The sequence below is a fragment of the Miniopterus schreibersii genome, assembly GCF_964146895.1.
Source record: "Miniopterus schreibersii genome assembly, chromosome: 13".
In the NCBI taxonomy this organism is placed as follows: Eukaryota; Metazoa; Chordata; class Mammalia; order Chiroptera; family Miniopteridae; genus Miniopterus; species Miniopterus schreibersii.
Genome location: NC_138113.1, coordinates 13558230 through 13581451, shown reverse-complemented (window position 1 = coordinate 13581451; position 23222 = coordinate 13558230). Strand labels below are relative to the sequence as shown.

Here is a 23222-nt window from a genome sequence, read left to right as displayed (position 1 = left end):
GAGCCAGGATGACAGTCTCCAGGAGAAACAGAGTAAGGGGCGGCTCCCCTTCCCACACTCCATACTCCTGGGGCATTCGAGTTCCAGAGATGGCTATGGGAGCTCAAAGACCTGTTTAACTAAAGAAAGCAGGCATGATTCCACTAATTTACTGGATTCTAAAGCCAAATTACAAGAACAATTTTATGTTGCATAAAACTTTAAAATATGTTTGCATTAGGCAAACTGTTGCTTTTGTTTATAGTAGTACTTAGTTATATCAAAATGAATGTATAAACCAGTTATAACTATAGGCATCTACCTACATATAAACTTCTTGTTGTTCTCAAGGTAGCTTTTCCACTGAGGCTCATTTTCATTACCCTAAGCTAATAGTAGCTGAGGAAGCCCTTGGATTGAACCAGTCCCCAACTTGCTCCATTACATAACCCACAGGAGGCCAAAGTCCACCACAGATCACTGCTAATTTCTGAGGAGCTTAAATTCTCTCAGCCTCTGAGGAGTCCCTCTTCTAACTCAACCAATTCACCAATTGCACCCTGCTCCTGTCCACTCCCATCCTCAAACCCTCCAAAAGACCCTTAAGTAAAAACATTTGTAAATGTTAAGGGTCAAAGGGAACGGTCAATTTAAACAACAGATATCCTTGAGACACTTTTCCTGTTCCTCTCTCTTATTCAATCACCCCACACCCCTACTTACCCAAAAATTGTCTTGAAACTCCAAATGATTAGACCTAGGTTAAGCAAAATTCAGCCCTCTCCTGTTCCTACTCCCTGGTGAGCATGCCCACAACTATCAAGGTGCTCAGCTCTAACACCTTCCATCTGACAGGATCCAACCTCCAAATTTTTTAAGACAAAAAGATAATTCCGTTATCCTGTTGAACCACATTTCCAGCCCTAATGCTTCTTCCTAGTACAAAGGCAGGCAGGGCAGGGTCTTCCCAATCAATGTTTACTGAACTGAATTAGCAGGCTGTTGTTCTAACTCATTACAAACCAGATCAAACTCTCCATTTCCCTTTCTCAGAACAGCAAGGTCACTTGCACGTTAAAAATGTTCTTCCTTCCAAAAGCAACTATCATCAGTTACCCCGTTCCATTCTTTCCAGTTATTGCTAGGGAAATTTTATAACCTAACAACCAAGTAAAAAATCCCCTTTTTTATTCTTATTTTTTTACAGATTAAGAAATTAAGCCTCAGGAAGATAAAATTAGTTGCTCACAGCTTTCTAATAATAAAAAACAGAGTTCTTAAGATGTATGAGGTACTGTGAGAAGAAGTGTGTCACTTGTAACGTCTCTTTTAATCCTCACTACCACAGCAGAAAAACAGCACTGTGGCCCCTTTTTACAGTGGGTAAACAGACTTAGGTTAAACAATAAAGTTCCCTGCTCCAAATCACAAAGACAGTGAGTGCTACATTGGGATTCAAGCCCATCAGTCTAAGTTCAGAGTTCAAGTCCTTAAAGGATAATTTAAACAAACAAAAAGATAACATTGTGTCTCCCATACAAATATAAATGAATACCTACTATGATTTTACTTAACTCATTAACAAATTACGAAACAAATAAGATGTTCCATCTCATTCAAAAGTGAATCCAAAGAGCACAAACATAGAAGCAATGGGGAATGATGAGATGGGTTTGCTTAATAGAGCCAAAATGAGCTTCTTCCATAAAAAAGGAAAAATGTTAATTTTACCTCCAACCAACAAAATTTATTTGCATGTTTAAGGATGAGAATTATTTGCACTGCTGTCAGTTATTCACAACGTATTAAGTTGTAAAATAAGTTAAAAAACAGTAAACGCTGCAGACCCTATGGATTAGATCTCCAGGAAAAGTGCTCTAGACATCACCTCATTTCCAGAGAAGACACCCAGTAATCCTTTCGGTACATTTCAAAGACTCACAAATTCTCCTTGCATAGCTCCTAATCACTACGCACAATGCCTATTTCTTCCTTTAGAAAAGAATCCACAGCTTCCAGATCTCTGACAGCCACTAGAAAAACTGAGTTAATCCTTTCCATAAAACTAATATTTCACTAAGATAACTTTTTCTCTATCACATACTAAGCCAGAAATTTAGACTTACTATGAATTTATAAATAAATTCAGAGATAAATTAATTCACTGGATGATCAAGCTTCCTACAAGATCTAAAACTAATAAGCATTTGGTTTTACTGAACAGTGTGTGACCCACAGAACTACTCTCTGGAGAGATGAAGACATAGTTAAACTGTCACTTCCAAGTAACCCAAAAATTAACTTCGTAAGTGTCTCACTGGCCAATCCATGCATCTTAATTTCCACTCTGTTTTCTTCCATAAGAAAGTGTAAAAAATTAGTGAGCAGAAATGGCATTTAAAATGAAGTAGGGAGGCAAAGGTGGGAGCTCTCACGCCCTAGGTCATTGTAGCCTTAGTAAAGTGCAGCAAGAAGAACTCTTTGTAACAGCCCTCCCAGCTTCCTCTTTCCCTCCGTAAAACAGCTTCCTCCACTTCATTTTAGCAGACTGGCACACGGCCTGCCATGGCTGCATGTTCCAGACTGCAATTCTTTGTTGTTCCTGAATAAACCTATTTTGCTTAAGATATATGTGGCTGGTTTTTAAGGTCAACAAAAGTAATCCCAATCTAATTTACATCTCCAGTAAAATCAAGTATTTGTAATTTTCCCTATTGCTCCAGCTAAGTGCAACTCAAAACACTGAACATTATACATACATAAGAAACAAAAGACGACTTAAGTGGAGAGAAAGCAAACCAGCTAGGGACTCACAAACCCACACAACAGTGAGTTCCCTAGGTTTTCCTTTTGTATCATATACCACATGGGCAGAACTGAAGCCGCCAGTAACCCAGAAATGCCAAAGGGGGCCAATAAAAAAGTCCCTGCTATTTCGAAGGACCAAGAAAAGAGCAGCATAGCAAAACAGAAAACTTTTATGCAATAACCACTGCCCTTCAGCAAAAACAAACACACAAAAACACACCCACAGAAAAAAACATGGCCTGCCCCCACCTATGACAGCAAAGGTCAAGCAGGAAGCCTAAATTTTCACTCTCACCAGGCTATAATGTTGTGCCTCGGCATGACCCACCCCAACCCCTACCCCAGCAGGGGTAATACCAAAGGCTGGACTTTCTTCCCTACCAGGTGGTAGGTAGTGAGACCCAAGTCCCCTGCCATACAGTGTCTATGGGGACCACCTGGAGAGCCTGAATTTCACTCCCAGGACAGTAATGAGGTGCCCCTTCTTATCCCCATGGGGATGGTATGAGACAAGGCCTAATAGAGAGTCAGGACGTTCAGCACCTGGTTAAGAAAGCCATCCCCTCCCAGGAGTGTCAGTATAAGCCATGTGGCGAACAGTAAGGAAGCAAGGTAGTATCAGCGGAGGAGTAGAAAAAAGCTGAAATCTCCACCCCTGCCTATCAGCCAAAAGGAGTCCTACTTTGTGTGTCAATGGACCAATTCCTTGAAAGCTCACAACTTATCTAAAATGGAAATAGGCCATTTGAATAGCCCTGTAATTATTAAGGAAATTGAAATCGTAATTAAAAACTTCCTAGAAAAGAAATTGCCTGGCCACATTGTTTCATTAAAGAATTCTACCTAATGTTCAAAGAAGAATTAACACAATCTCTTCCAGAAAACACAAAAATGAGTACTTCTCAATTCACTTTATGAAGCTATTATCACCCTGATGCAAAACCAAGAAAAGGGCAGTACAAAACAGACCAAAACAAACAAACAAATGCTACAGACTAATACATGAATATAGACACCAAGCTCCTTAACATATTAGCAAACAGAATTCAGCAATATATAAAAAAGCTCAATTTAATCCAGGGATGCAAGTTTAGTTCAATACTCATGAATCAATTAATGTAATCCACAATATTAACAAACTGAAAAAAATATTTATATGATCATATGACTCTATATAGAAAAACTGTCTGGTAAAATTCAATACCTGTTCCTGAGAAAAACTCTCAGGGGGGAAAAAGGAAATAAAGGAAAACTTTTTCAGTTAGATAAGGAATATCTACAAAAATTCCTAGAGCAAACATTATTATACTTAATGATACAAGACAAATGCATAATGCACTGCCCCTATTATCGGGAACAATACAAAGAAAAAATAATTCTAAGAAAGTATTTGTATTACAACAACAGGACAGCAGAAATTGAAGCACCACGGTCAAAACTACCTTCCCCAACATACAAACATTCCTGTGGGGGAAGTCGCTGTCAGGGTTAAACACAATCCTTTCATTCCACACTCCAGCCACACAGGGCCTAAGAATGGGTGCCACCACTCCGTGCTGTTTCCTCATCACTCCCTTGTTACTGATTTTATCCTGCATTTGCTTTCTGACACCACTGGACACCAGCTCACCAACATGCTATCTCCCTGCTCCATGAGTTCTCCCAAGGGGATTATACTTACACTTATATGACTCTCTCATCATTGATGTTTCTCTTTCTCTCTCTCCCTCTCCCTCCCTCTCTCTGAAATCAATAAAGATATATATATTTTTTAAAAAGGATATACTTATCAACATAAAGTGGAGGTGATCTTTTATTTGAGATGGAAAACTAAGGGTAGCATAAGTCTTCCCTTTATCATCCCTAGAACAGTAATCTACTTCCGAGGAAGTGAACAATTTACTTTTCAGAAACCTCAACTGTGAAACACTGCTGGTTAATCATCTCCAGACAGCTTTCACTGATGGCTGCTCCCCAGAAATCCCTTCCATCTGCCTCCCAGTTATCACAGGAGGATCGCCATGGCCCTACTGCCAGATGGAGAGGACCAGGTACAGAGATGCAATGAAAACTTTCTGACAAATCAGACTGAAGCCCACAAGGGCCTTCTTTGAGCTTTACCTCACTGATACAGGGAACTAGCCAAAGGCTTTTCTTAGTCCTATTGTAACATTCAAAACCTTGCAGCCAAAGGGATCACAGGTAGTAATCAAAGGGTAATCAGCACAGTAGGGAAAGGCCACACAGTGATCTCTCCTGAACAAGGACATTTCATAATGATGAGAAAGAGACTTGATTAGAGTTTTCCAAAAACAAAAAGCAAAATATAAATTTACTTTCATAATGTATCTTATATTTACCAAAGTTTAGGTTACACTTGCAACTATGCACTAATTCTTAGGACAATCAACTGGTAGAGTTTGGGATGTAATTTTGTAAACAAGCTATAAAACAGCATAATATAACAACTCTAACTTCATATTTGCCTTTTGCAACACAATTATATAAAAGTCATTTTTACCCACAACAATTTAGTAGACTCTGCTTTTGTGAACAAAAATATAACTTTCAGAAACTAAAAAATTAAAATAAAATAAAAGTCAATTTTTGGGAAAAAAAATAGATACATACACTCCATCATTTATTCCCCCGGAGCCTCTCATACACTCTTAAGAAATGTTTAAAGCACCTCTCTCACCATCACCCTGCTGGTTTTCCTCATCAAAACTTAACTGGTCTTACACTGCCAAATTCTCACCAGTGTCTCTCTTTAAAGAAAACTGTAAACAGTAGAGTGCACAGATCTTAGGTGTGCAACTTGAACTCTCACATGTACATACACCCCTGTAATGGCCACTCATCTCAAGACATAGAAAACTTCCAACATCTCAGAAGGTTCCTTCATGCTCCTTCCTGGTCATTACCACTACCGCCACCGCCACCCAAAGGAACCACTATTCTGACTACTTCTACCACCAGGAAATAGTTGTACCTGTTTTTGGAACTTCAATTAAATGGACTCATACAGTGCTTATGTTCTGAGCAGTTTTTGACCTTGCTCTGAATTCATGAAATCCTGCATGGTTGCAAGGTTTGCAATTTCGCCTAGCAGTTGATTTGGAATGTGTTATGTTGTTGGGTTCCAGACAACTCCAGTGTCCTGAGTGTTTCAGTGGAGATCAGCTTTATAACTGGAGAACTCATTGTGATTAGTTTCATATTATAATGACTTCTGAATGAATGTATTAAAAACAATGTAAAAAAAGGAAAAGACTCGAATACCCATTATTCTTGCATTTTACCCCAAACAGGACAGATAATTCTTCCCACTCCTTTTGTGTGGCTTTTCTCCAATCTCCAACGGAGCCAACTTTACACTAGATACTGCTGATTTTTGATGATATAATTAAAGTTTTCTGTAGTCTCAGAAATCAGAGGCCTAGCGGAAGTTAGATATCTAGTTTTGTTACATATTATCTGACGCAACAACCTTAAGGGTTTATGATTCTCCCAAAGCCCAGTAACAACTGCCTGCTCTACCCTTTTCTTAAAAGAGTTGACAGTATCACCCAATAACTATAGTGACCAAAACAAACCTCACTTTTCTGTTTACTGTCAGCAGGTGTTCCCTCCCCCACCTTATTATTCTTCACACCAGGTCAATGTTCCATTCAAAATGCGTGTGGTGGACTCTGAACACAGCCAGCGCCCTGGTTTACTCCCTCACCATCTCTGGTCTGGAGTATAGATACTATCCTCCTCAACTGGTCTCCTCCTTAGGTTGTCTTTCACTCTGTCACCAAAGTCACCTCTCCAGAATATGAAGTTGATCAAGTTATTTACTCATCTGATTAAGATCCTTCTATAGGTCCCGCAACCCACAGGATAAAGTCTCTCTCTGAACTGAGAATTCACAACCTGGCCCTAACCTTTCCTGGCTTCTCTCCCAGCAACTCCTGCAAAATTCTGGTCTGACCCCTAGACACCCATGCGCACCCGCTTGCCTGGGGGCTGCAGTGCTTCCTCCTTTGGCTGGAAGCCTTTTCTCCCTTTATCCAGCAGGCAGCTCCCTTCCTTTCTTGGCCAGGGCCACCCGAGCAAAGGCACCTGTTCCATTGAATGTGTTCCCACAGCCCTCTGTACCCACCACAACTACATCATACTGCATTAGTTAATCATTTATTTATTTGTCTTTCACTAGTCTACAAACTTCTAGACTGGGGGTTCTCCCTGACCTCCTTAAGGGTAAGGTCAGGATTAAATCTTTACATCCCAGGGACTTGGTAGAGCAATTCCAGAAAGGCTCAATAAAAAAAATTTTAAAAAAGAAAAAAGAAAAAAAAAATGTCCCTGCCACTTTTATTCATGTCCTCTTTTTTCTGTAAATAGAAACTAAAAAAATTAGTAGATATGTCAAAGCAATGAACCTAAGTTTTCTTTTAAAAGTCACCCAGCAAATTATTTTAAAGAGTTTAATAAAAACTAAAATCTCCCTTAATTATTGATTTGTGCTTCCTGTTAGAAATTAGTCACAGCTCTTTGTTTTAAAGTACCTTTTAAAATAATGGATATCAAAGACAGAATGAATATACCACTTAACTAAAGTAACTGTAGTCATCACCATATAAATCACTATTAGATGCCAATGGAATGAGTCACAGTTATTATTTATACAACTAAAAGATCACAAACAAAATTACTTCACTGAAAAACCTGTCCATCTATATCCCCTTATCACGTAACATTTCTGCATGGTAGTTAAGAAAATAAGCTGGAATCACAATGCTAGTTGTGTGACTTGGGGCAAATAACCTAAATTTCAATGTGCCTCAGTTTCCTCATCTATAAAACAAAGATGATGAAACCGCCCACTTCACAATGTTTCTGGGTGACTGAGCACTTAAAAGTCCCTTGGAACAGTGCCTGGCAGAGTAAATGTGCAATGATGTATGTCAACTGTGAACGTATAGTTGTTGTTTTCTCACAACAGTACAATGAGATTTTTTGGACAAAGTCACTATACCCATTTCAGAGATAAGGTACCATCAGAGAGGTTATATGATTTCCCTAAGCTATGTTAAGAGGCACAGTTGGAACTGGAAACTGGAACTGTCTTAAAGCGAATAATCTTCTTTTACTCTCAAACATGTAACAGTTTTGCAAAAAGGACTTTCATCAAGTTTTCAAGTTTTTTGAGAACTAACCCAACTAGTGATATTTCATGACATGAATAGATACTATTTCATCTCCCTAAGACCTTCACCAATACTTATTTTCAATACTTTTCCGGGCTTAACCTGAATTTCAATCACCAGTCTTAATCTCGGCCGCGTGCACATGGAATATAGTAAATGAGATTCGAAGGCAGATGCGATGCTCCCGATGGACCCACCTGAGCCAGGAACCAGGCAGCAAAACATCACGAAAAGGACCCCGAGGCGCCCTATCTTTACCTTTCCTCACGTCAAACGGGCCAGACAAGTCAGGAGACACCTTACTGATCAGACTTGACATCGGCCCCTAAGGCCTCCCTTTCCCTTCCTGGCACCGCCACTCGGGGCACCTCCAGGCGGGCGTCTGGCACCTGGAGAACACACAGACGAGGCAGCGCCCGCCCTGCCCTCGCTGGGCAGCTCCCGGCCCCGGCCTCGGCACAGCGGGCCTAACGGCGGCGGCGCGCCCCCCGTGCTCGGGGCGGGGCCTCTGCCAGGCCCGCCCAGGCTGGCGCGGGAAGGCGTCGAGGCTCCTTTGTAAACGGTGATTGGACCCCAGGCCCCGCACGTTCCGGCGGCCGCCTCGCCCCGGTACCCGACCGCCGCGGCCCCGCGGCCCCCGACGCCTCCGCCTACCTCAGGGAGTCGCCTCCCAGCGCCGCCCCTTACCTCAGCCGGCGACGCCGCCAGCTGCGTCGGACCCCAATTCCCGGTCAAGTGCCCGTTATCCGGGCCGCAGCCCGACAGGCCCGCGGCTCAGGGGCAAGAGCCGCTCCCCCGCCACCAGCTCGGGGATTCCCCGGCCGCTGCCGCCATTTTCCCCGCGCCGTAACCCCCACCTGACAGTTCCAGTCTCCCACCTGTGACCAGCAGGGGACGACGCGCGACACCGTAGGGGGCGGGGGCGCGTGCGCGAGCCGGGGAATCCTTGGGGGGGTCACAACCTCCTCGCCGAACCCGCCGCTAATTCATCCCGGACAGGGAGGTGTCCAGCCCGTCGCCCTAGTAATGCGTCCCAACAGGCTCTATACCGATTGGCTGCGAGCGCCGTGACGCGGCGGCGTCCCCGGCTGCGTGGGAAGCCCGGGTCCCCGGCGCCGCGCCCCTGCTCCCGGGCCCGGGGCTCCCAGGGCGCAGGTCCCCGAGGGCTCCCTTAAAGGGCCCGCGCTCCTCTCCTCGCCGGGCCTCCGGGCGGGGAGGGGCCGAGTGGGCGAGGGATGTAGGGGTGAGAAACAATAGAAATAGGAGATCTCACAGAGGGCGTTGCCCCGGGGAACTGACGGCCGGTCCGACGTGCGCAGTCTCAGGGTGGAAAGCACATCTGGGGAGCTTAATGCTCTGCAAGCCCGATTACTAGCGCGCAGCCACGGGGTGGATCGCCGGGAGAGCGGCTCCAGGACGCAGGCTGCTGACCCGCAGGCCAAGCTCCCGCAGCACCGCAGGGCCCCCGCGCTGAGCGCCCACGGCCTTCCTCACACCCCTGGTGAAATGCATTCCTCACTTTCTACCGGGGCGTGCCTGGCTCCAACCTGCTAGAATCTAAAGCTCCGTGATGGTGGGCACCGGTTAAAACGCTTTTCGTTTCCTACGCGGTGCCTTCCTCCTGCTGATCTTCAACAAATAGTCGCTGATCACAGTCTTAAAAAGAATGAAACACAGCCACGCATGGCCTCTCAGTCATTCATGTATATTTATGAATTTTATTTGTTTATTCAACACGGGGAGGGGGTAATTTTTTTTTTTCAAGTACAGGGTTGCTGTCCTCACAAAATGCATGGTGTAACGATAGTGAATATCTAGGTTAGGGATGCATAGCTTCAATTAAACACCCAGATTATATCCCCCAGTTCTCTCTGAATCAAGTTCCTGGGCTCCTCTCCTACGTCAGCTTCAGAACCTCTCCAGTTTTGTTAAGAATTACTGAAGTATTTAAGATGTGCTCAAGTTGCGTTAGGAGAGGAAGATAAACTCTGACAGACGGAAACACCAATTACCTCTGTAAAAACTTAGGACGCATTTAAACATTATTTTCAATTTTTTTTTGTTTTTTTTTCTCTTATTTTTTAAGCCACGTTTTTATCTTTGAAAAGAGATTTCAAGAATAAAAGATCTCTAAATTTTCTTTGCCCCACTCTTACACGTTTTTAAGCTTCTTGATGTGAGAGACCAGGGGGAAAACCCTGGAGACGCTGGAGATGGCGACGAAATCAGGAATTACGTAATAGTGTATCGCCGCATCTCTGTGACCAAACAGGCCCGCCAACTGAAAAAGAGAACTCTACACGTTTGAATATAGTGGATGTTGAATAAAGGTTAACTGGCTTGAATGAATCATCCTGGTTTCTTTATTTCACCTTTTAGCCTTCGGCTTTTTTGGGGGGTGAAGTGGTGGAATCAGAAGGAAAGGATACAAACTGTGGAGCCCATGGCTATTAGCTCTTTTTTACCCCAAATACTTCTGACACCCACCACATGTGCGGGCTTTTCACCCAGGGACTTCTCCAGTTCTCGATGGACACCAAGTGAGTGCCCCTACAGTGTAATTCAATTCCGCCACTGACCTCTCCAATAATGCAGTGCTATTTCCCATAGTGACCTCCCCGATTAACATTCCCACCAAAAAAAACAAGCAAAAAAACATTCCAACCAACAGAGCACGAGGGTTCTTTTTCTTCACAGCCCCACCAACACTTGCCATCTCCTGTCTTCTCAAGTTTTACATCCCTATTGAGGCCATGCCTTTGGCACTGGAGATTTGCCTAGGCTGACAGTTCAGCCTTCTCGGAAGCTCTGCCACCCAGAGCTAAGCCCTAGGTCTGACCTTCAGCTCTGGCTGCCTCTGCCAGCAGATGAGAATCTCTCTACATGCTGCTAAAGAAGCCTTCTGACTCTCACACGTTGCTTGCTTAGCAACAGTCACCCAGTTCCACAATTTTTATAAATACTAATTTCCCCCGTACCCCTCAAACACCAGAGACTTTGCACCAGCTAGTGCATCGTCTTTGGTCTGCAACCTTTCCTGGTACACCAGGAGTAATCTGCCGCAGCATATCAGGAGCAATCAGAATTTTACTTCTTACTGGCAATGGGGTGGATCCTCAGGGCCCTCCTGCCATCAGATGATTTTCCCTCAGAATCCCATCTTTGCAGTTTGCTTCCTAGAAGCAGTGACTGAAGCAGGGACCCTGGTGCAGGTGAATTTTTTTGAGGAAATGTTCTCAAAAGAAGGGGGGTGATAGAAGCAGGATATGTGGCAGGAGAGATAAATTCGGTGAGGAGAGGGTGTTAGCTGGAGATTAACTTCAGCCTGATCTCTGTAAAGCTCTGGAGCATGAATTTACCACTGGGTTATTCCACCTTGGGCAAGGGGGCAGCCTCTTGTACTCCTAATCAGTCACTGACTGGCTGCAGGCTGCCTGAGAGTAGGGATGCATAAACAGCAGGGCAAAGCAGGCCCGATTGGGCTGAGGGGAATCCTTGGAGAAAAGGGGCATCTGTGAACCATCAGCCACAAATACTCAAATACTCACAGCAGCATGGGGGGGGGCACCAACAGCATCCACTACAGACACAACCTAAACGCTAGTAAATCTTCATTGTTTTAAGGAATACATATATCACTGTACATGCCCAGAACATCTGGGAAGGTAATCAGCATAGAAATCATTGCAGTCGTTGCCTCTGGGAAGAGAAATTGGCTGCCAGTAAATTGCCACATTAATGTATTTCCTTCTGTACTGTCCGAATTTTAACCGGATGTAGGTATTACTGTTTTAATTTGGGGGAGAGAAGAATTAAAAGCTGCTTTGACGCGCCGATGAGCTTAAGAGACGGTGTTCACCTGCTCTGCTGCCTGGAAGGGTCATTTCCCACAAGTTCCTCAATCTCCCAACTCCTACACCAGAGTGTCACAGCTGATAAATGGTTCCACTTCATAAACCATTGATTTAATAGTCACATTTAACAGGGCATCTCTGCAATGCTCAGGGAGACACTGGCAAGCAGGAAACTCCAAGTCCTTGTTCTTACTGTACTTTTATGATTATCGGGACACTATGCCCATGTCATTACTCCCCCTCTTCACAATGGGATAGTAATAAGGGAAAACATGTCATCAAGAACAGATCTCAGAAGAGAGACAAGGAAGTGCTGCTAAAACGACTGGCACAGCTCTGTTCAGTGGCCGTGAGCGGGAAGAGCATGAGCCCAATGCTGACACCTAACCGGAGGCCCCAGGCTCCCAATTCTCACAGCCCCCAACTTCCCTGTTTCAAAACTCCCTGTGACGGAGACTTAGCATGCTCTCAGTTACCCAGAGATATTCTGGAAATCAAAAGGCATCTGAAGTAAAAGGTTTGGATTTCCTGAGGGGCAGTCTTGTCTTCAGTAGTTCAGGAGTCTTAGTGCTAGAATGAGTGGCTTAGAAGATGTGGCAAATTTATGTAACACAAACCAGTGGTGGAATCTAATTCTGACATTCTCTTTGGCTCTTCTACCTCCTTCCCCCTCCTACACACACACACCCTCACACTTTTTTTAAACACACCACTCCAATCTCTGCTTCCAAAATCTCATCACCTCCCTTACATAGTAAAATCTCCCTCTGCCTCCCTCTTATAAGGACACTTGTGATTACATTTAAAGCCCATCCAAATAATCTAGGATAATCTTCCCATCTCGAAATGCTTCATTTAGTTATCAGTGAAAAGTCCCTTTTTCCATATAAGGGACTACTCCTAGGTTGTAGGAATGAGGACCTGGGTATTTTGAGGACCATTGTTCAGCCTATCACTCAGGGTTTCACTGAGCTGAGATCCTGGCGTCAGCACTCCTGCAGGAGTCACAAAGCCCTTTTGACTGATGTGCCATGCTTGGTTCATACAGGTGATATGAAACAGAATGGTAACTCCTGGCTGGTCCAGGAGCCCAAACCTGTTTCCAGGGTTTCTTTAAAAGAAGAGCGCTGCCGGTGTGGCTCAGTGGTTAGAGCATCGGCCTGTGCATCAGAGGGTTGCAGGTTGAATTCACGGTCAAGGGCACGCACCTACCTGGGTTGCAGGTTTGAGCCCCTGCCCTGGTAAGGGACACATGAGGAGGCAACCAATCGATGCGCCTCTCTCACATTGATGTTTCTCTCCCCCCCTCCCCCCTTCCACCCTCTCTCCCTCCCTATCTAAAAGCAATGGAAAAATATCCTTGCGTGAGAATTAACAAAAGAAGATGTATCCACGCTGCCATTTCTTATGTGTCTCTATCTAAAAGACAGTATCTTCTATTCCTAGATAGGGTGGAAAATGTCCTGACAAGAAGTCCACATTTCCATTTCCCTGCCGTTCTCTGTGGTACACTGCCTGCTGTGGCTGCCCCATCACTGATGGTCTTAAGCTTCGGATTCAGGTTGTAGAGTTCGCCTTGGATTAATTTCCTCTTTCTTAATTCCTCTATCTACCTTTTCGGTCCCGGGCCATGCATGTGAGATGATCATAGTCAGCTTATGTTGGTCACATCATTCAAATTAAGGAAATAGAAATAAATAAAAGTGTGATGGAAAAGAATAGCAGATGCTGCAGTCCTCAGTTTGTCACCATGAAATTCTGTCCAGTTCACAGACCAGCAGGCGAGCTACCGATATGAAATGAATTTAAGATCTATAGCCATGGTTTCATAAATGATAAATATAGTAGAGAGAGACAGACGCAATCGAGTTCCACTGCTACTCATCAGCTCGGTGATTTAAAGCAAATTAACTTCTCTGAGCCTCAGTTTTCTCGTCTGTAAAATGAGAGTAATAAACAGTTTCTGCCTGTGGAGCTGTTGTAAGGCGCTACGTGCAGAAAATGCTTAGCAGATGGAAATTGCTTTCCCTTCCCTGCTTCCTCTCCTGCCCACCTTTATCTAATTTGGCTTATGAATTTGCTCCAGCTAAATGCCCCTGGGGAGACGGAAATGTGAATGTCAATCAACCTAGAAAGAAAGTGCTAGTACACTGTGACCCGTGGCGAACCATTAGTCCTCAGAAGCACTGAGAGTAGGCAGTTCTGGCCTGCGGCCATATTTTGGCACTGAATCATGTCCTGTTTTGCACTGTTCTCTAATTGTTTCATGTCATTTCCTCTCTCTGGGATTCAATTTCCTAGCTAGTAAAAGCATGAGCTTGGATAAGATCCTCTTTAAGCCTCTTCTAGCTCTTCTCGGTTCCTTCTTCTACCCATACATCCTCTACTTGGATAGTATAAAAACTCAGAAAATAGTAATGGTGATGGAGAGCCAAGTAGGGCTCTTATACTTAGAGCAAGCTCTCTCCAGCGCGAGGTTGAGGCACAGATGGGGCCTCTGGCTGCTGTCCAGAACACTCGCTTTCCTCTACCGTCCTATTGCAAAGCCATCAGCCACCACGCTCAACTCAATTCCCACCCCTCAGGGAGCATCTGATGGCAGAGGAGAAACCTCCGACCTCAGGCAGTTCAAGACCAGTGTTCAGAACTGTCCTGTTAGAATTAAGTGGTTCACAGATATTTCAGCTTCTGCTGCTTCCCAGAAGGGTAGCTGAAATGGTCATGCTTTGTGCTTACTCTCAAGAACCTCGGTTCTAAACTTTGGCTACACATTAGAATCGCCTGGGGAGCTTTGAAAACAGCAAAGCTGTATTGCTTTGGGATAGGGCCTGGGCGCTGATATTTTTTTAAAGCTCCCCAGGCAATCTAAGTGCATTCAAGATTGAGAATGATCGATCTAGGTCAGAGAATGGTGTGTAATTATTGGGGCTCATACTTGATTATCTGAACACAGGAGAGTTGAAAGTGTAAATGACTTTGTATCTGAATCCCCGATACTTAGCATGGTGCCTCCCATTTATAGAGGCAATAAATGAAATGTTCGTTGGGGAAATAAATGTTTGATGGGGAAATAAATGGATGAATGAAAAAACAAGTATGAGATAATGTAGTGGGAAGAGTATTGGACTAAAGGCCAGGAACCCTGTTCCCAGCTGTGGTTTATGATAAGAAATATATATTTGGTCTTTTCCCCCGTACCTGATACAGAGCTCCTCAAATGCTTGGAGTCTTTTTTTGTATTAATGACATGGTTTCTCGGAAAGCCCCTAGGTAACATAAGGATGGGGGCTGGAGGCCAGGGGAACCACCCTGTGGTTGGAGTATTGGAATCTGCAGTCCCAACTCTCTGGGGAAGGAAGAGAAGCTGGATTTGAACTCAGTTACCAATGGCCAGTAATTGAAGCGAGTATGCCCATGTAACGAAACCTCCACGGAGACCCAAAAGGACAGGGTCTGGAGAGCTTCCCAACTGATGAACACGCGGAGATGTGGGGAGAGCAGCACACCCAGAGGTCATGGAAGCTTCAAGCCCCTTCCCACGCACCTCGCTCTTTGCTTTTTTCCATCGGGCAATTTCCAAATTAAACCCTTATTAATAATCTAGTAAGTAAAATATTTCTCTGAGTTCTGTGAACCACTCCAGCAAATTAATTGAATCCAAGGAGGGGGTCGTGGGAATCCCCAATTTATAGCCAGTCAGTCAGAAGTACAGGTAATGAGCTGGACTTGCCATTGACGACAGGCGTCTGAAAGGAGGGGCAGTCTTGTGAGACTGAGCCCTTAACCTGTGGGATCTGATGCTATCGCCAGGTATATAGCATCAGAATTGTGGTGTTGAAAACAACATATCAGACCAGCCCTGACCCAACCACTATCCAAATATGGGCAATTGTTTTCTCTAGGCCTCAATTTACTCTCTTTTGATAACAGTACCTGCCTTATCCTACTCACGACATTATTGTGAAGGTAACGTATGTAAAAGTGCTTTGTATATTTGTACATTATAGTTTTAAGACATTTTTTGAAATGAAACATAGCAATCATCCTAGTCAACTGGTTTTTCTAACAAACCTGGTAACATGTGGATTAATGCAGAAATCACGGTGTGGAGGCTGGATAGAAGGTCCTGGTAGGATAGATCCTCCCTTCAGGTAGAGCCCAGTATGACTCCTATTCTTGGGGACCTTGAAGACATGCAGGCTGACCTACATCCTAGCTCTGCCTGCAAAACTTGAACAGTAGGCCCTGCCGGGGACTACCCTGGTTGCTTTGCTCCTAACACTCTGGTTCTCAGCACCGTGTTGGCCCAGAGTGGGTGCTCCATGGATGAATGGATGAATGTGCCTGGGTTTCTGGCTCTTGGGGCAAATCTAATACATGCCTCTGTCTTTTTTTGTTTTGTCAACTCTTTGGCCACCCATCTGATGGTGGTGGACTTGGTTTTTTGAAAAGGGCATGAAACTGCTGGCTCCTCAGTTTGGATGTCCTCTGCTGCCACCTGGGAAAAGTACTCTCTCTACCACCCACAGCTCTTTGGGCTCCCCACAAGCCAGGCCAGTCCTTGGCCCTTCATGTAGGGGTATTTGGAATTCAAAAACATATGGTGTTGGCCTAGGATCTTGCTGTTTTTATTTATGTTTTTAAATAGCTTGTTTTTCTTATTATTACAAAATAACACATGTTCATTTGAAAAAATTTGGAGAAACCAGGCAAGCAAAAATGAGGAAATTATAACTCTTTCATAAATCCCTCAGTCTTAGAGAATCACTGTTGAATGATTCTAGTTTTGTGCCTGTATGCACACACACATGTGCACACACACACATACATCTGTAGAAAAATGGAGCCATCCTGTACTCAGTGATTCATAACCTGCTTGACAATGTCTTGCTGCCTTAAACGGTCATCTTGCACTATTATTTATCCCCACCCCCAAGTGTCCACTTCTGTTGTTGTTAGTTGCTTAGAGTTCTTCACAAAATGAGCAGCATTAGTCAGAACAACCCACATCAATCGTAATGGAGGGTTTTTCTAGCTAACTGATGTGATGCTAATCTGTGCTTTGACCAGCAGTTTCTGCTCAGAGAGAAACTCTACGTCCTATAAAATGCTCATTTTATCAAGAGCTCTAGGGCTAAGGCTAGAATAGGAACAAAGTTTACTGAGCAACCATAACCTTAAAACTGCTTACAGTTTCTATGAAACTGGAAAATTCCATTGCCATAGCCAATATCAACAGCACAAGCAAGAAAGGAATGTAGGAATTCAAAGGAAGGGAAGAATTTGATTAAGAGAGACTATGGGTAACTGGCAAAAATTCTATGAAAATGACCAGCAGGTGTCGGCTTCCAGCACTGGCATCCTGAAATCTGACTGAACGCACTGGCCTTCCTTGAAGTGGGTAAGGTAGCCAGCATGTAACACACGTTTGGGTAAAGAATAAACCAAGGCCGGGTCTGGCAGCAATGTAACTAGCTAACAGCACCCCAGGAAGCCCCTCCCCACCCCTGCCATGGGGACTGGTTCTGAGTCTTACAGTGCTCCTCTGTCAAGTGCCCAGATGTGCCCACCTTGGGTCACCCAGTGATCGCTACAAATGTTATGCCTCAGAATGGGGACCACGATGATGGCTGGCGGAGGGGAGGGCATGGGAGGGAGCGAGGCTAGCCTGGAGAGTGACAGGACTCCAGAGGCATCACTTACATCACGCATCAAAAACACGGAGAGGCTCCATTCAGAGGCCCTCTGGTTCGTCCTTGTCAGCAAGGTTATCTCAGAAGCCTCTGAGCTGAGCTCCCATGTTTCCTGATGTCATTCTTCATGATCCAGTCATCAAAATGCCACCAGAGGAAATTTCACAATCTTACTTTATACTTTCTTCTTTAAAATGTTCTCTTCTAATAGTTATGAAAACCAAATGCTACCTGCGCCTTGTTTAAAAATCAAACAGAACCAAAAGGCCCATAATGGAAAACATGCCACATGCTTCTACGAGCCCCCAATTCCCTGTCACATCTCCTGTAGAGTGACAGACCTCCTGCATTTCGTCCCTTGTTTTCATGTCAAGGAGACCACGTGCTCCCTGAGGGCAGTTCTAGAGTCTAGTGGTTTTTTTATGCTTAGTATCTAATGCAGGACCTACTCTGTAAATGTTAGACTGGATGGACAAATGGGAAGGGCAGGGCTGCTCTTCTGGGAGGAGATGGGGCTGAGGTGCCCAGCTGCCCAGGCTGCTCTATCCACCCCCGAGCTGCGGGGTCTGACAGATGCGCTTGCCTCCTGGCCTGATGGGAAAGCATTGTTAGGTTCAAATGGTTTGTGTTTAGTCAATTTGTGTCCCACAGTCCAACTGTATGTTACGAAGTCTATGTAGCAACTTGAAAAAATTGTATCATACAATGTTAAATGGAAAAAGGGTACCAGATTGTATGATTGCAGTTACATAAAAAAAGACAGGGCCATAAGAAAGATGCATGGCGGGAAATATTGCAAAACGCAATTGTATTCTGTTGGGATTATTGTTATTTTTTATTTTCTAATATTTTTGTCATGTAGTTATGCAAAAGATAGCATTTTGAAAGAACTTATACCATGTGCCAAGAACTGTAGTTATTTAATTTAAATCTTACAAAATGCTACCAAGTTGGTACTATTATAATTCCCATTTGAGGGATAAACAAACTGAGAACCAGAGAGGTTAAGTGACTCCAAATCATACAGCTAGTAAATGATGGACCTAGAGTTACTTCATATGGCTTTATGATTTAAGACCAGATTCCATTGCCCTGGCTGGTGTGGCTCAGTTGGTAGGGTGTCATCCCGGGCATCAAAAAGTTGCTGGTTCTATTCCCGGTCAGAGCACATGTCCTGGCTGCAGACTTGATGCCCAGGGTGGGAGGGGGTGGAGGGCATGCAGGAGGCAGCTAACCAATGATCCACTCTCACATAGATGTTTCTCTTTCTCTTTCCCTCTCCCTGTCTCTCTCCCTTCCTCTCTCGCCAAAAAAAATAAAAATAAAAAATAAAAAAAATCAATAGAAGAATAGACCAGACTCCATGTGTATTAGTATCATCTTAATCACTCAAAGTTAAGCTTTATTTGGGTAGAATCTTACCAAATACACTCACCCCTCCAGCTAGCTCCAGCTTTTCTTAGATAACCAGTGGAATAAATACAAAGGATTGAGGAAATAAAAGAACCTGTAGAGCAGCCCCTAGGCCCACACTGTCTGCAGAGGGGGCCCTTCACTGGGAGCCTGCAATGTGGCAAGGTGTTCTTTTCTTTCTTGCTTGCTTTGGAGGCACCAAAATTAATAACACTATTTTTGATTGGGGATGGGGGAGAACCAACAGAGGAAACCTGTTTGTTTGCTGATGAGGTTTAAGTGGAACTTTGGAGGTTGCCATTCTGCTTGAGGTTTCCAAAACACCTAACCCTGAAGATCACTTCCAAGTTTCATTCTAACTCCAGGCATCACCTCCTGCACTCCAGGGTCACTCAAACAAGGAGACTGAAACAGAGTAAAATGACCTTCAGGGAGTCCTGGAAACAAACTCTTTATATGGAGAACGAGTTCTCTGTGGAAAATAGGTTTAAACATGTGAGCATAATATTGTTCCTCAAAGTTACTGGTGCACAGGACGTACACCCCACACCCCGGCACACAGAGATTCAGGAAGCAGAGTATTCAAGGGCTGCCAACATTTACCATTACTTCAACTGGATTTAGAGAAGTGGAAAGTTCCATTCTGTGTCAGAACACCTTCATGGGAACAGGGAGAGAGACCTGGAACTTTGTGTTCTAACGTGATACAATTACTTCCCAGCTATAGTTGGTGGTTAGCTTTTGAGACCCAAGAGATGGCTCCAGATTAAAAGGAATACAGAGCAGAAGGTAGGCTGGGGCTCTTGCAGATTTCAGGTGTAAGAACAAAAGCATGAAGTGCTGCTTCTGAAAATTAAACCAAAGAAGAGCGGTGTGTGACAGCAAGCTATGGAAATTCTCCATCATTTCTCGTCATCTCCATTGATAAGTAGAAAACCCAAACAGTTCTTTCCTGACTCATCAGACTTTGAAGCATGCGAAACCAAAACCAAAAAATTCTACCAGAGAGAATTTAAACACAAGACAGGGCACTGAACAGAAACAAAAGCAATCTATATGCATTGAAGAGATGGACTACTGGGCCTGTGTAGGAGTGTTCACATCATAAGATAGATAGCCCTGGATCTAGATAAGGAAGGCAGAGTAGTTATTACCTGGGCTTGGCCATCAAGATAAAGGCTGGCAGGGACATGGGGGAAATTGCTAGCAAGATATTGCAGTTCATTGAGGGTCTCGGCCAGAAAGCATACAGGACTCAGTAAAGCAATAGTCATGTGATTCACATAGCAGGACCTGAGATGACAATGGCCTCTAAGGTCGGGTCAGAGGTACAAGAGGAAAACTGGTACCAGCAGAACGTGGGCTGGTCCAAGGGCAGGAAACAAAGGGGAGTCATAAAACCAAACATTTCAAGGTAGGAAGAGAGTGTGGGTGGTGAACTGCGGGAAAGAGATTTGGGAGGGCATTTATCGCTTTGGGATCCTGACGGCCAATGCATCATACCCAAGCTTCCCGACCACACAGTAACAGCAAAGGCAAAGCAATAACAAGGGGCGAAACAATCAAGTCGGGGAAGAGGTTGATTCTATGTAGTTACTAAAGTTGGCAAAGGCAGAGGTGGTACAAGGCAAATAAATGGTGGAGACCAACGTGGCAGGAGTAAAGGGGAGGGTGTGTGAGCCCCGCTGGAGATCCAGTTACACAAAGCGGAGCGAAGACAAGCAGGGGCCAGAACGGGTGGCTGGGTCCAAGAACAAGACAACCTGCGAGACACTGGGAAATGGAAAGCATTCAGAGGTCTTGGTTCTTTTCCAGAAAAGAACCCTCTAGTCCGTTATCACTACATCTGTGAATACATATAGGTCCCCAGAAGCCGGAAATGACCCAGAGGACACAATGACCACCCTGCAAATGCCACAGAGGACCACAGCTTCTGAGGTCCCAAAGCTCTGCAATTCCGTGTGAGGACACCAAGGAATTGCTTGATCAATCCCAGCAGCATGGCATTAAAAAGTTGTCCATTTTCATTGAACTTGAACTCTGTATACACCTGACTTGGTGTTTGCCAGGTTCTGAGCCTCATCTCCTCTTCGTGTAGGTCTGTGCTGGGCCTCGGGCTAGATGCTGGGCACGGCTTTCCCGCACAGACCTCGGATCCTGGGCCTCTAATCCCCCTTCTGGACTAGGCTCTCAGCTGAACCATTGGAGTCCCACCCCAGGATCATCAGTTCAGCATCTCCATCACCAAAGAATATTGACCATGAAGTACAAGACCTTACTGTTTGCACTCTGAGGTAGAAAAAAAATGACAAGTTTGGGTAAAGGATATACTTGCAAACATATTTCCCCCATGTTCCACAAAAACTTTTTATCATCATCATCATCCAAACAGATATTGAGCACCTGTGGCTCCACTGGTCTAAGAGATTTACATTTCATACATCATGTAATCTTCGTCTTAATATAACTAAGAAAGCACTATCATCATTCCCATTGCACAGATGAGGGAAATGAGGTTTAGTGTGCCCAAGGCCAAGCATCTGGAGAGCAGCAGTTCCAGCAACCATGTCAAGAGCCAGCACCTTACCCATTAGGTACACTTTCGCTCAGAATCTTCTTTTCCTTATAATCTTATTTTTCCCGTGAAAAAATGTTATGAATTCCCCTACAGGTTTGGTCTAGGTATAGTAGATTCTCAACAAATGTTCAATCTAACTGAAACCAGTGAGCTCTGAGCTCACTGGTGCTCATAGTTGTTTTAGGAGCCCACTGACCCCACAGATCCTGCTTTTGAGGGTGTTACTGTGACCACATCTTTCACCAGCTCATGTCCTTCAATCAGCCAGCCAACCTTGTGTTGTGCGAGGCAGCACTTTTCAAGCTTCAAGCCCTGGCCCACTGTGACCCAGTGAGGGAGGAAGCACAGGGTAAATTCTCATTATTGGCAATTCAGTATTTTACCCAAAGTGGGAGGGCGAATGCTAAGGCTCAGATGCTAGGAGGCTGCCAGCTTGACTTGGTGTCTTGGCACTCTTAGGGATTGTTGTGGAAAAGCTGAATCCAGAAAGAACATCTGCCCAGGCTAGTCAGAAAGGAAACAGCTTTTGTTAGCTAATTAAAAGCTTTTTCATCTGCATCAGATGGTTCCATTTTAGCACACTGGCTTGAACAGAAAGGCCTGGGAGCCCAGACTCATTCCTTCACATTTTGTAGGTAGTGCTATTAGGTTATTGGACCTCTTAGCTCAGGTCCCATCTTGTTTGGCTGGGGCCTTTAGAAGAAGGACCTCACATCTGTCTGGGCGACTCAAGGACTGATTTATTCTTCCCCTGAAGGATTAGACTTCAGACCTGCAGGCTTAGTAGCCTATGCTTTTGGGGAGTGGGGCCCACATGTGTCTCTCACTGTTACTCAGATAATTTCACCCAAGATGGACCAGGCATACCCTGCCTGATATACAGATACAATACAGGTGCTCACTGCTCTTCAGGAGCTTATGCCCTAGTCTGGTGTGTGTGTGTGTGTGTGGTGTTGACGGGACAGAAGAATGACTTATCAACATGAAGCAGTGATGGAACAATTCCAACCAACATACAGTGAAGGGCTAAATTGCTCCACAGTCATTCTGAAATAGAAGAGTTCAATTTGGACTGAAAAGTTCTTGCAGGATGAAAGAAATTTAGAGAAGTCATTTCTAGAGTGACAACACGTACAAAGGGTTGGAGGTGGCAGTGAGAGTCAGGAGGGTGAGGGAGGTTAAACCTCTATGATATAGTCTGGGAAGTAAGAAGACTGGTTGTAGCAGAGCCCAGGATTGATGTCGGGGAAGCCAGTGTTACTTCCTTCCAGCATCTTCCACAGCCCTGAGGAATTACTGAGTGGCACTGCCAATGTACTCTGCACAAGCTTGTCTCAAGTTACTTCTGACATTTCATTGCTTTTACCCCCTTTATACCTGTGTTTCCCATTTGTAGGTACTAATCTCCTTAAAGGACTATGGCTTATCTGCCTTTGCTTGGCACATAAAACATGCTCAATAAATCTGTGTTGAATAAATAAATGACTGAGGACATCACTGGAGGTGAGGTTGCATAAGTAGGCTTTCTAGAACAAAACACATTGTAGGTGCCAGGCATTCTAACTAATTCTGCCTTCAGATGACTAGGTGTAGCATCTTGAGCTTACATTAATTTATTCACTGGTTTATTTATTCAATAAATACTTGTTGAAAGCCTACTTGCTATGTTCCAGGAACTATATATGAGCTTAGAATATGACAG

The 23222-nt window shown here is 44.3% G+C and overlaps 1 protein-coding gene across 5 annotated transcripts in view; it reads right to left on the bottom strand.

Moving 5' to 3' along the window:
- LCLAT1 (lysocardiolipin acyltransferase 1) overlaps window positions 1–9178 on the bottom strand; it is a 97349-nt gene extending 88171 nt beyond the window's left edge. Inside the window, exon 1 of one of the 5 annotated variants that reach the window (XM_081156110.1) lies at window positions 8861–9178. Coding sequence is in view for 1 of the 5 variants with exons in the window: in XM_081156108.1 (XP_081012234.1) it covers window positions 8180–8301 (122 nt within the window). In the remaining 4 variants the exon portion in view is untranslated. Of the gene's footprint in view, window positions 1–8179; window positions 8479–8669 lie in introns of those variants that run through there. The other 4 variants (XM_081156112.1, XM_081156111.1, XM_081156108.1 and 1 more) reach the window with 4 other exon arrangements.
- Between the last annotated feature and the right edge of the window lie 14044 nt (window positions 9179–23222).